The 15094-nt window shown below is 41.7% G+C and overlaps 1 protein-coding gene across 1 annotated transcript; it reads left to right on the top strand.

Moving 5' to 3' along the window:
* The first annotated feature begins 10291 nt into the window (after positions 1-10291).
* pou4f4 (POU class 4 homeobox 4) lies at positions 10292-14878 on the top strand. The gene is given in 3 exon segments (XM_061702536.1): positions 10292-10486; positions 12463-13119; positions 13121-14878. Coding segments are annotated over 3 exon segments (1089 nt in total). The 5' UTR covers positions 10292-10366; the 3' UTR covers positions 13433-14878.
* Positions 14879-15094: the final 216 nt, after the last annotated feature.

Genomic DNA, 15094 nt, shown 5'->3' with positions numbered 1-15094 from the left:
AAATTTAACTTAACTTTTGTATTTCAAGTGTCTCGCTGCCAAATGTAACACAGTAAGCATATCTCCGCCAAATTGAGCAATTCTAACAAAATTTGATGTGCCTTACTGCTGGATTTGCCAATTTTGACCAAAATATAACAAACTTTTGAGGTTTATTCCTGCCAAAATTTCTAAATGTTAACACAAATGTGTATACGTCCCTACCAAATGTAACGCAATTTTGTACTATGTCTCGGAAAAATTGCCCCATTGTGAACACAATTTTCTGTGTCGTTGCAAGTCAACCTACTCAATAAAGCCACACAGGCTGACAATATTTTTACATTTGATTGGTTTACTCGTGCTCCGGAATAACAGTAGCCACCATTAATGGATCAATAGGCGATAATTAGTCAGCGTGACTTGAGCATCGCTCACCTGTTGCGACCCCGCCGCCTCCTCCTGCCCGTCACGCAGCTGTCACGTCAGCCCTCCGTGGCACCCTCAATGGGCCCCATTGTGCGGGTGGCGCACCCCCACCCCACCCCGCCCCGACAACACGGCACCCTACCCTTTGACACGGGTGCGCCATTCCAAGCCAATCTTCTTTGAGGCATCCTGCTAATCCCGTCCGTGTTGGAAAAGAGCATATGAAAAAGTAAAGCACAGGCTGGGATGGCCGAAGGGTGTCAGACGAGAGAAAAGAAGGACGAAGTAGTAGAAGAAAGCGATAGTGAGTCGCTGAGCCTCCGCTCGGCGAGTGAGCGGCGTCGGGGCCGGGCGGCAAATTTTATACGCGTCCTCGCTCCCCCTCGGCCCGGGGGACGGGATGAATAAATAATACAATGGATATTCCGTCATCATTATTTTAGCGTCGGCGTAATGAGAGAGGGCCACCGCTCGCTCCCTGACGTGGTACGCTACGTAGATGTAGCGGGACAGGTGACGCGGCGTCCCCAGCGGCAAATTCCTTCCGAAAACAAACCAGCACGGTCAGGCTGGTTAATACATCACAGAGTATCAGGGCAATCCCCACGTCCCGTAAGCGTAACTACTCCATTAACAACCACAACAAAGAGAATTGCTACTAGTTTATCAAGTCCAGTTTTTTTGAATGGCCCTTAATCATAAGAGTCTCAGAGGACTTACTACTACATCAACAACTACATCTAATTAGAATTGCATTGCAAATACAACTGTGACAGCAACTAGTGCTAGGTTAACAACTACAAAACAATGACAATAACTACAACTACATCAACAACTATAGCAGCTGCTACCTCAACAAGAACAACTGTCATAAGAACTATCACTTATACTACACAAACAGCTACAGCTATGACATCTACTACACTTACGACAACTATGAAAGTATTCCAACTACATGAACAACTACAACATGACAGCTCCTACCTCAACAATTATGACAAAAACTATTAGTCTGATTACATCAACAACTACGGTAATACTACCAAAAGAAGAAACTAAAAACTATGACACCTATTACTCCTACTACTTCAACACCTACAACTATGACAACTACTACTTCAATAACTACAACTATAACTATGACAACAACTACAACTATGATAACAAATAGTATTCCCATTACATGAACAACGACAACACGACAACATGACGACAATAACTATTACTCCTACGACATCAACAGCTCCAACTATGACAACTACTAACTCAAAAACCACAACTATGACAACAAATCCTCCTACTACTACATCAACAAGTAAAACTACAGGTACAACCGCAACAAGTACAACTGTGATAACAACTATTACTCCTCCGATATTAACAACTACAACTTCGACAAGTACATCAACAGCAACTATTGTAACTACTACACCTATGACAACAACTATTATTGCGACTACATCAACATCAACAACTACAACTACGATAACTGCCACCTCAACAAGTACAACATTGACCAAAACTTCAACAACTCGTGCAATTAAAAGTACAAAACAAACACAACTGTACCATTACTACGTCAAATCAGTGTGATTAATCATTTTGTGTGCTTTGAGGTGACATCTTTCTCCTCCGTCCTAGATTAGTCCCGTGCAAGTAGTAGTAGTCGAGTATCGAGCTGCGTATTCCACATGCTTGGACACATGTTCACATGGATGAATTCAGTGTCCCACCAGCGTCTCATGTCCCTTGGGGACGGGGGTCTCGGAGCCTTTGGGGGACGATAGTCTCCCCTTAAAAGACCCCCCCGCCCCTCCATATTCACATACGTCGCCAGGTCCTTCCGTCCTCTAATCCTGTTAGTGCGAGACTGCTGGGGAGTCAAGGCCGAGGGGGGGACGGGGTATGCGCAACACAAAGACCTCACTTGGCCCGCACCAGCTGGATGTGTGTACCTACATTAATTTTGTCAGCTTTTTTTTTTTAAAATGTTTTATTATTTGCCCCCCCCCCCCACCGAATAAAAATAACATTAACATTAATTGTTCTCCCCGTTTTTATAATTTTTTATTGCACTGGAAAAAAAAAACATGCGAGTACATCTGCTAAACGTTGTCATAATTATGTTTAAAGTCAGCACTCATGATGTGAAAGTTAGTAGACTAGCGTAAAGTGCTAACTTTATGGGACACATTCATATTTTAAAGTAATTTTGTTTTTAAACATCCCACCTATGACAACAATCACTCCAACTATGAAAACAGCCTGAAAAAAATAACAATTGTAAAAAATTGGAAGACCGCCGTCGCGGAAAACTGTTATAAATGTAAAAAATGCCACTCCATCCAGTTTCCGTTTGGATGCTTCTACGTCGCAATTGGCCGAATCCAGCGTGTAGTACGTCACTCAGCATTTCTGGATCCATCTCTCTTGTCGTAATTTGAAAATAGCTCCGACTCGTCTTCTGAGCGTCTCTTCCCGGCTGCCCCTCCGGCGGCAAACATCAGAGACGCAAGTTCTAAAAAAAATGTATTTGTGATGCGCGACATATCTTTGCTTGTTTACGCCTTTTGTTTGACAGCGCTATTGTTGTACTACAGCACACAGGATTTTGTTTGTATGCTAATGAGCCACGTGAGGGGGGGCGAGGGGGGTTGTCGTTTGATGCCTGGTCCTCGGTGGATCGTACCACTGAGGGGCACTGTCGCCTTCTACCGCCCTGATAGCACGGGGACTCTAAAACGGGAGCGAGGCAGTCGACGTTCTCAACGAAATTACTATGACTGATGCCATCATATTAACAACTACAATTATGACAACTACTAATACATTAATAACCTCAACTCCAACTACAGCTACAACTCATACCACAATAACAACTACAACTATGAAAACAACTTCTAAGTTTGCAACCACAACTATGACAACTACTGAATAAGAACTACAAAGACCGCTACTCCATTCAGAACCATGACAACTCCTGATACATTAGCAACGATAAAAACTCATGCTACATTAACAACTACAATTCCTACTACATGTATGACTACAAAAACCTGGAGTCTGTTGCCACTAAATTTATGTCAACTCCTACTACATTAAAACTTCCATTCCTACTACATTACCAACTACAATTCCTACTGACAACAACAAAAACTACTGCTACATTAATAACTATAATAACACATACTACTTTAACAACTACCACTCTTACTCGATCAGCAGCCACAACTATGACAACCACTACATCAACATCTCCAAAAACTCGTTACTCCACTACAACAACGCCTACTATACTAACAACTACAATTCCTACTAAATCGCCAGCTTCAACTATGACAACTACTATTACATTCACACATTTGAAGTGAACAACTTCAACTGATGATCTTAAAAAAAAAAAAAACAGTTGCTGCTGTCAACATTATTAGTTTAAATATACATATATAGTTATTATTATAATTATTATTTTTGGGCCACCGTACTTCAAAGTCAAGTCAGACAAGGTAGTGATTACGACCTTCTGAAACAGGTTACTAAGCGAGCGGGTTGGCTAGCTGGATGCTAACGTGTAAACAGTCGAAGCTTTTACACGCCAATCTCGGCCAACTTTTACAACTACGTCGCATAATACATGAGCACTCAGTTAATCTATTGATTCAAAATATGTCTTCTGTCTTTTCTCCTCCATCAGGCTCGCTTGCCATTTGTCGTCGCTGCTCTTAAAATGTCAACAGCCTCCGCCATAACTGCTGCGCAAATGACAGCTACAACTTAAAAAAAAAAAAATCTCCTGTACATCACAACTATGGCAACAACTATTCAAACTGAAAAAGTGAAGTTGCAGCAATGACAGAAGAATACTCATACTGTGACCACTACTCCTACTACATCAACAAATTCAACTATGACAACTGCTGCTACAGTACGTTAACAACTACATCTACGGTATGACAACTCCTTCTACATTAACAACTTCAACTAACAACTTCAACTAACTGCTACAGTACGTTAACAACTTCAATTAACCACTGCTGCTACTCCATTAACAACTATAGCCACTACTACTACATTAATGCCTACAAATATGACAACTCCCTCTACAGTAACAACTACATCAACTTCTACTACTACTGCATTAACATTTTCAACTAGGACAACTACTGCTACATTAACAACTACAACAACTCCTACTACATTAATAACTACAAAAAAATACGACTGAATTAACAACTACAACAACTCCTACTACACCAACAGCTAAAACTAAGACAATTCCTACCATAGTAACAACTAATTTAACACCTACTACATTAACCAACAATGACAACTCCTACTACATGCACAATTTCAACTAGGACATCTGCTTCTACATTAACAACTATGACAATTACTACTACATTAACAACTACAATCTCTACTACAAGAACAACAACAACCACATCAATGACAAGTTTGGTCATATTAACAACTATGGACAATTCCTACTAAATTAAAAATTTCAACTGAGACAACTACTACTACTACATTAACAACTACACTTGTCCTCATCTCCCTTTACATTAACATTTATATTAACTCCTACATTAACATCAACTCCTACATCCATCAATCCATTTTCGGAGCCGCTTCTCCTCACGAGGGTCGCGGGCGTGCTGGAGCCTATCCCAGCTGTCATCGGGCAGGAGGCGGGGCACACCCTGAACCGGTTGCCAGCCAATCGCAGGGCACATACAAACAGACAACCATTCGCACTCACAGTCACACCTACGGGCAATTTAGAGTCTCCAATCAATGCATGTTTTTGGGATGTGGGAGGAAACCGGAGTGCCCGGAGAAAACCCACGCAGGCACGGTGAGAACATGCAAACTCCACACAGGCGGGACCGGGGATTGAACCCGGGTCCTCAGAACTGTGAGGTTGACGCTCTAACCAGTCATCCACCGTGCCGCCTCAACTCCTACATTAACATTATAAATTACACCTCCTACTAAATAAACAGCTGCACCTATTCATTTCGAATTTTATGGCTGCAACACGTTCCAAAAAAGATGGGACAGGGTCATGTTTACCACTGTGTTACATCACCTTTTCTTTTAACAACATTCAATAAACCTTTTGGGAAGTGAGGACACTAATTGTGAAGCTTTGTAGGTGGAATTCTTTCCCATTCTTGCTTGATGTACAGCTTCAGCTGTTCAACAGTCCGGGGTCTCCGTTATCGTATTTTACGCTTTATAATGCGCAACACATTTTCAATGGGAGACAGGTCTGGACTGCAGAAAGGCCAGTCTCGTACCCACACTCTTTTACTATGAAGCCACACTGTTGTAACACGTGCAGAATGTGGTTTGGCATTGTCTTGCTGAAATAATCCGGGGCGTCCATGAAAAAGACGTTGCTTGGATGGCAGCATATGTTTCTCCAAACCCTGTATGTACCTTTCAGCATTAATGGCGCCTTCACAGATGTGTAAGTTACCCATGCCATGGGCACTAACACAGCCCCATACCATCACAGATGCTGGCGTTTGAACTTTGCATCCAAAACAGTCCGGATGTTCTAAACAGGTGTTTGATGAGCATTCCTCAACTTTCTCAGTCTTTTTTGCCACTTGTCCCAGATTTTTTGGAACGTGTTGCAGCCGTAAAATTCTAAGTTAATGATTATTTGCTAAAAACAATCAAGATGATCAGTTTGAACATTAAATATCTTGTCTTTGTAGTGTATTCAATTAAATATAGGTTGAACATGATTTGCAAATCATTGTATTCTGTTTATATTTATGTTTAACACAATGTCCCAACTTCATTGGAATTGGGGTTGTACATCAACAACAACTATGACAACTTCTGCTACATTAACAACGACAACCATTAAGACTGGCAATCGAGGTCAGGCTGGTTGTCTTGTCGAGTGTGACGCACTACAGCGATGACACACTGGCGAGCGCGGGATTGTCATCACTTCAAGCGGAAGGAACACGGTCTCCGTTTCCCGTCCGGGTTGTACAAATTTGCAGGTAAAGTGCAAAGAGAGAGGATCTCTCCTCCTGAGAGAAGCACTCGCGTCTTTAATTTGTACTGGCAGACAATGAAATATTCACAAGGACCCCTACAGGCAATTACATTAAAAGTGTGTGGTTAGACACCGCCTACCCTTTGGCGAGGCCCCGCGCCCCGCCGCGTGCCCCCCGCACCTCTCCCCCCACCTCAAAGGCCAGTTTGGTGAACTGTCGCGAAGTTTACAACGTCAGATTTTACGCGGTATGAATAATTCAAGGTGGAAGCGGGGAAAAGAAGGAACGTGGAAAAGACCGCGCTGGATGTCGGCGTGCGTGGCGGCACAGCTTCCATTTGCTCACTGTGGCAGAAAGACGCGGTGCGGCGGGCTTGTTTTGCCCGTCAAAAAAGCTCGACCGGACACCCGAGGAGTCCATCCAGCACGTAAAAATACACCTTTTATTTTCCCATACGTAGTGCCTTACGACACGCTAATGATTTAGCATATAGTGAACCCGCGCTACATGGTGGTTCCTTGTTTGCGGATTTTTAAGCGTTTTTATTTTTGTGTTTTTACATTAAAGTGAACCCCCAATCTTTGCTGGGAATAAACATATAGCAAAAATTCGCAAATAACTGATGCCAATCGTTGGTTATTGCTTATAGTACCACAAGATTGTGCCACTTAATGGAGACTCCATTTGGATTGATTTATTTACTGATGAAAAATAATCAACAACGCATCAACACCATGTATCTAGCATGTACACGGTCAAACTCATGTTACATAAACGACTGCATTCAATAGCTCAATTTTTTAATACAAACAAACCACCTTCACATAAAGCTCATCAATAGTTTGAGCTAGCGTACACGCCTCAAAAAACACAGTAGCACAAGCTCACTCACGTGACATCACACACAGGCAATTAAATACGTATACGCGCTACCACCTTACACAGACGGTATCATTCTTCAAACGTACCTTTTGGCATTTACAAACAATAATAAATGTTGACAAAGAGAACCGAAGACACACTTGATAATAGACACCTGTGAGCATTGTTGAATGCTCTGCTTGTATGTGTTAAAGTAGCAGTTGTTTGAAGGTTTATGATTACCATAACATCTATGCTAATTTTCAATAGCCTGTCTACGGTGTTTCGCATTTTATGTTAGCATTAAGCTAGCTGACGTTTGTTAAACGAAATTATGTAGTTTGCTTGAACATTTTGGTGTTTAAATACGCAGTGTTTAATGGTCCTTTTGTTTAATGTGTCAGATTTACACACGGAGAGACCCGTCGTATGAGATTTGACACAGGCTTCCGCCGAGGCCTCACGAAAACATCACTGGATCTTCATCCAGATCTGCAACCAATAAAATGTAAATAAAGTTGATTGAAATGAGGTCACCGGACCTATCTTACCTCGCACCGACTGTACGTACCTGGGTTCGTCTCAGCCTCCCCGCAGCTGGACTCCATGCTGGTGTCGCCTTCCCACCGGAGCGTCCTGCCCGCCTGCCCGCCCGCCTGCCCGCCTGCCTGCCTGCTCGGGTCCCAGAGGATGGCGACCGATGCATATTTGATGAGCAGCACCCGGGGACCCTCGGGAGGGGGGCCGCGCACACCGGGGACAATGGGCACCTCGCTCAGGTTACGCCGTGCGCTGCTCTTTTTTGCGGGCCACTGCTTACAAACCTGTTACCCCCCCAAAAAAAGGAAAAAAAACATTATTATTATGAATAATTAATAATAATAATAATAATAATAATAATAATCTCTATTAAGGCAGTGCTGGCAATAGGAACTGTTAAAAAATACAAATATTTTCATACATTTAGCCCTTTAAATTTCAGAGTAATTTAAATATAATTTTCACCCCTATAGTAGAGAGTAAAAGTGACTGGTTGAATTATTAATCCCATTATTCATATTTTCTATTGCCCATCTCCCATCGTTATTCTCTCGAGTCGAGAGTCTCGTTTAATCTACTAATTGTGTAGTAATTAACATATTAATTGATGTATGGTAATAGTATAACATACAGTGGATCTAAAAAAAAAAAAAAAAAAAGTCTACACACTCCAGTTCAAATGCCAGATTCTGTGAAATAATTAATTGAAACCAACATATGTATTTTCAAAAGCAATGCAGTTGCACAAGTGTCCACACCCACTTGTAATTGAGGACGTGTCTGTGTTTAAAATGAACCAATCCCATTCAAACTCATGTTCAATGGGAGTCGGACACACCTGTGACCATTTAAAGGGCCTTTGATTAACCCCAAATAATGTTCAGATGTTCTAGTTGGCTTTTCCTGATATTTCTTTGCTTACTTGTTTTTGGATCACTTCATTAATTATAGTTACTTAGCTACAAATTGGGGGCTATGTTCAGAATGAACCAATCACATTTAAAGTCATGTTAAATGGCAGAGAATAACCCCAAATAAAATTCAGATGTTCTAGCTGGCTTTTATCTGACATTTCCTGATAAGCAAGTGTGCACATTTTTTTTGGGGACTTCTCCTTTGTAAAAGATTTTTTATTTTATTTTTTAATCACAAGACCTGACATTTGAACAGGCATGTGTATACTTTGTATGCCTTTGTATAAAAATAATCAAATGGCAATACAGTAAATTAATACAGTCAAAAATAAATACAATTGATCAAATACAATGATACATGTATACAAAGTTAGTTCCACACAACAGTCAATGTTAAATGGATTTATTTCACGAATTATGTGTAAATATTAGCACGAGGAGAGAGCCACTTATATCCAATCCGTAGAGTTTGGTGTTTGATTTTGGAATTTATTTTCTCTCCCCCTCCCTTCCACGACGACACCCGCAAAGTAAACGAAGCATGATTAATTAATGCATTAATTGCCATGAAAGTAAATGTGGTTCACACAGGCAAGCAGGAGGAAATTCCTGCGCGCCTCACATCAATTAATAATCCCGAGCTGAATAAATAACTGTGTGTGTGTGTGTGTGCGTGCGTGTGTGTGTGTGTGTGTGTGCGTGTGTGCGTGGTCGCATTGTTTATTAATTGTGGGATTTGGCGATTAATCGACTGTTATCAATAGATTGAATCCCTTAAATCAATTTGATGTACTTGTTTAATAAATATATATATTTTAAAATGAAATCGCAGAGTTGCCAAATAAATTAGAATGAAACGTTGGGTTGTTGTTTTTTTCCAAATAGGCAAATAAGTACGTAATTAATGTGTGCGACGAGGCTCGCCATGCATTCAAATGAGCAGCAAAATTATTCAAATCCGCCGAGAGACCATAATCAATTGTTTCCCCTCACTGTAATGTAATGAAAAATGCTATGTTTACCTTTGTCTATTTATAATATATATTTAATATTAAGTATTTATAAGCAAAAACCCACGTAGTTATTTTGAAAGGCGCTTCCGCTTTTTAACGATTTAAAAGGAATTCTACTCATTTTTAAAAATCACCCTTTTAATCTAGGTGGACTTTCTCTTTATTACTGTGTTTGTATCATTTTTGTATATTTTTTTCTATTCATGCATTTCTTCATAGAAGTTTTATTATGATTTTTCTTTTTTTTTGCAGCAGCAGCAGGCCACCCAGCCTGGCTGGCTCGCTCGGCAGCCGAAGCTGAGAGAGATGCACGCGAATGGGCGTGGCTCGACTCTGACTAGCTCTCTTGATTGGCTGAGAAGCCTTCGAGGGGCGTGGTTTTCTCCCCTGGCTCGCCTTATAAAACCGTCAGGATGGGGGGCCGATTTCGTCTTCATCGTTCAAGTGCTCTACACGCGAGGATTGGAGGACCTTTTACCCCCTTTCCCCCTCTTTCTTTTTAATATATGTTATCACTTTTGGGTGGGTTTTTTTGCGCCATATTTGTGTAAAAAAAAAAAAAAAAAGAGGACGACGGACAGCTGCCTGTCTCACCCTCACATCCGTCATCATGATGTCGATGAACAGCAAGCAGCCGTTCAGCATGCACCCCATCCTGCACGAGCCCAAGTACACGCCGCTGCACTCCAGCTCCGAGGCCATCCGCCGGGCCTGCCTGCCCACGCCGTCGGTGAGTCCAAATTTGGCAAAATCCTGCAAATGAATTCATTTTTTAGCTTCAAACCACCGACAATTGGAAAAAAAAAAAATAAAATCGCATAAAATGCGGCAAAAATTACATTTTCGGTGCTGTGATTATTCCCCCCCCCCCCCACCCTCCCGTAAAAAAAAGTGCATCACAGTAATCTCTTTCAATATTATTATTAAAACACATCGTCATTTATTACAGTGATTTTTGCATATTCAAGATCACGTCTGTCTCATTTCATTGTATAGGCACAAATTATTCAAAAGGAAGTGTGTGTGTGTGGGGCGTTGTAAATATTAATTTGAGATGAATGTCAATCCACGCTGCTGGCACACAACATGGCACGCACACGAGGAAACGGGATGATTACTTGAATCGCAAAAGCTGGGAGGAATGTGTGTGGAAATTAGTCTTGGAAGGAATCAAGTAGTTGCTTTCCAAGACCAATTAATTAGATTGACAAAAAAAATACATTCAAAGTAGCAGGGTATGGAAAAATGGTTTTTCAATGGAAAGTATGAAACGCGGTTTCTTGAGGATTTATCTGTTGTTTATATTATTTTTTAAAAATACATTTTTGTCTCGTGCACCTTTGTAATTTTGGACTCACCTTTTTTAAAATTATTTTAATGTTGACATATACATTTTAGCAGTTTTTTTTTTTTTTTTTACATCACCTGAAAATATTATTATGGGACAATTAAATTGTTAAAAGCTTTTGTTTTTCTTTAATGATTTGAAATTACAGTTTGGCATTAGAAACTTTGTAATTAGCTCTGTAAAAGTAGTTCACCTATAAGAGTCTGGAAACAAAGTTGTTTTTTACAAAAATTGTGCGCGTGTGTGTGAGTGGTCTGTGTGCGTGTGTGTGTGTGTGTGTGTTCAATGAATCTTTCAATTAATGTCAGATCTCCAGACACTTTCAAATTCAATTGAAAGAACAAAATGACGTCATTTAACTTGACTCTTGAATTTGGCCAATCAGTTTCCAGACACTGTGGACATGTGACAGAAAATGACGATACGACGTTAGTGGAACTGTAATTTGCAAAATGACCATAAAATAGATTCATGCTTTTAAACGTAACTCATCGCATTTATAGACACTTCCGGTTAAATGAGGAGGAAAATGCAACATATTTGCATGTCATTAAACTGGACTTATTTGCTAACTCGCCATATATGGGCATGTCATTAAGCGTGAAACTTTAATTAGCCTATTATTTTCCAGACTTCGTATTACTGCATAAATATTAATAACAGCGAAAAATGACTATGTAGTGAATGTAATTAAACTTTTTAATGAACCAGTTCCTAGACACTTCCTGTCACTGCTTAACGTCAAATAACAGCAAAATGACTATATATGGGCATGTCATTAACCTGAATTTGTCATATTTAAAAATTAGACGCTAGACACTGCAAATACAAATAACACTTGAAAATGACCGTTAATGGGCATGTCATTAAACTTGATTCTTCCATTTTCAGACACCTTCCGGTCACTGTGTAAATACAATGAACTCTTTGAAATGACCATTTATGGGCATGCCAGTCCCACAGGAAATATTACTTTAAAGTATTTAGACCATATTTATTCCATCTTAAGTTTCAAATGTCAAACATGCCCATATATACCCTATATGGGCATGTCCCTTAAAGTTAAATCTGTCATTTTTGGCCACAAGATGTTTCAATGTTTTCACACATATCTGGGCTAACACTTGAAACTGACCTTGACGTTAGATTCTTCAGTTTCGAGTCACTTCCGGTCACTGTGTCAATCCAACTCACGGCATTTATGGGCGTGTCAATGGTGAATCCCCGTCACTTCCGGCCAAAGTGAGACCAAAAAAAAAAAAAACAAAAAAAAAAAAACACTTTAAAAATGAGCAAATATTTGAAGTTTTTGAAGAAATGAGTGATTGTTGTCCTTCTTCCATGTTCTTCCGACGCAGCTCCAGGGCAACATCTTCGCCGGCTTCGACGAGACGCTCCTGCAGCGAGCCGAGGCGCTGGCCGCCGTGGACATAGTGACCCAGAAGAGCCACCCGTTCAAGCCGGACGCCACGTACCACACCATGACCAGCATGACCAGCATGACGTGCACGCCCACGTCGTCGTCGGCGCACCTGCACCACCCCTCCGTGCTGACCTCGCACCACCACCCGGCGCACCACCACCAGCCGGCGCAGGGCCTGGAGGGCGACCTGCTGGAGCACCTGACGCCCGGCATCTCCCTGGGCGGCATGGCCGGCTCGGACGTGTGCTCCACGGCGTCGCACATGAGCGCCATCAACCACATGCAGCACCACCACCACCACCACCACCACCACGCGCAGTCCGTCAACATGCACGCGCACGGCCTGGGCTCGCACGGCTCCCTCGGGGGCGGCGCGTCGGGGGTGGTGGTAGGCGGCGGCGGCGGGGGCCCGGCGGGCGGCGACGCGGAGCCCGACCCACGGGAGCTGGAGTCGTTCGCGGAGCGCTTCAAGCAGCGGCGCATCAAGCTCGGCGTGACGCAGGCGGACGTGGGCGCGGCGCTGGCCAACCTCAAGATCCCCGGCGTGGGCTGCTTGAGCCAGAGCACCATCTGCAGGTTCGAGTCCCTGACGCTTGTCGCACAACAACATGGTGGCGCTCAAGCCCATCCTGGAGGCCTGGCTGGAGGAGGCGGAGCGGGCGCAGCGCGAAAAGATGGCCAAGCCGGAGATCTTCAGCGGCGGCGACAAGAAGCGCAAGCGCACGTCCATCGCGGCCCCGGAGAAGCGCTCGCTGGAGGCCTACTTCGCCGTGCAGCCGCGGCCCTCGTCCGAGAAGATCGCGGCCATCGCCGAGAAGCTGGACCTCAAAAAGAACGTGGTGCGGGTGTGGTTCTGCAACCAGAGGCAGAAACAGAAGCGCATGAAGTTCTCGGCCACGCACTAATAATACACACACACACACACACACACACACACACATACCCCCCAAAAAGTCCTTTTTAAAAAATGGTTTTTCTTTTTTCTTTTCTTTTTTTCCCATTTTCACTTTTGAGAGACAAATCATGGACCGGCTGCTATGTCTGTGCCTCTGGAGCTGCGAGCTGAACGAACCTTCTGGGAAGTCACGAAATCCAAATACTTCGTCAATGTACCTGAGTAGATTCTTCAGGTTTATTTCTTTATTTTTACTCCCTCCATTTTCAAACAGGTATCTGCGTTTCACAACTGACTTGGTCAAAATTGCCTCAATGTTACCTCTTTTTTTTTAACCTCCGTTGAAAAATACAAATAAAAACGAATTTCCCTTTTTTTCAGAGACAAACCGTGGCCTGGCTGCGATGTTTGTGCCTCGAAACGAGACATTTCATGACCTCTTATTAGTGGAGGTAACGAAATACACATACTTCGTTACTGTACTTGAGTAGATTTTCAATTTATTTATTTTGGTCCACGTTTTTTTTTTACTTGTACCCTGGGTAAAACTTTAAAATAGAAATGTCTACTTTCTGCTCTTATTTTGTCACAGTCACGTTATTTTTGTTGTATTTTTCTTCACGAAAGATGACGTCACGACGTAAAACAATTTAGGGGACTTGAAAGGCCGGAAAGAAAAACAGGGACAGCCCAGAAATGGAGTAAGGGGAACTATCAATCTTTAGGAGAAGCAAGATATTCCCCATCCGAGGCCTTATTTGAGATTTTTTTCTTTTTTTTTTGAAGTTGTCGTGCACAAGAATGATTTGTGGCCAATGCAGATTTTCTCTGTCTTGTAGTGATAATGTTTTTCTTTTGAATTCAAGTACATTTCAGAATCTGTATTTGTTTTCCCTTTTACTTAAAAACACGACTTTTAGTGTCTTTTTTTCATATCTGTACTTCTGCCAGAGTGTGAGTAATTGTCTTCCATTATTATTATTTTTTTAAGGCGATGAAATGTCTTGTCAATATGTTCTTAAATGGGCAAAATCTGGACGATGGACTCGGACGATTTGGATGAAAACCCATGTACCCTGAACGCACCACGCGCGGACTTTTCATTCATAAGATAATTATTGTACAAAAAAAAAATACAAATGACTCCCTTTTTTATATTTATCAATGTACATATTGTGTGAATAGGTTGCACCGATGTGATGAATTGTTTTTTGTTGATTATTTTTCATGATAATGTAAAAAAAAAAAATAGAGAGAACGAGAAAAACAAGCCACATGCATGTTTTGTTTGTTTGTTTGTTTAATTGAGTGTGTCTTTTGTGCGAGTTTAGGAAATTCCCACTGCAGCGAACGCATCGCAATAAGAAGAAGAAACACAGTTGTGTCTTGGCTGTGTGTCTACCTCATTACTAAACACACACACGAAAAAGTGTTCATGGTGATTTAAACACACACATTCACAGAAAAAAAAACATTTTTTTTCTAGTTTTTTTTTTTGGGAGGGGGCGGGGGGGATTTGGATTTTACACTATAAGAGGCACTGTAAAAAGCTGTCACCACAATGATGCTTTGACAATCAAGTATGATGATTAATTTATTTGTATTATTGATAGCAACAACCACTGCATCTTATTATTTATTCGTCCCCCTCATGGAGCGCACTTTGTATAAA

The sequence above is a fragment of the Phycodurus eques genome, chromosome 17 (assembly GCF_024500275.1).
Source record: "Phycodurus eques isolate BA_2022a chromosome 17, UOR_Pequ_1.1, whole genome shotgun sequence".
Classification (NCBI taxonomy): Eukaryota; Metazoa; Chordata; class Actinopteri; order Syngnathiformes; family Syngnathidae; genus Phycodurus; species Phycodurus eques.
This window is presented reverse-complemented; position numbering and strand designations above follow the sequence as displayed.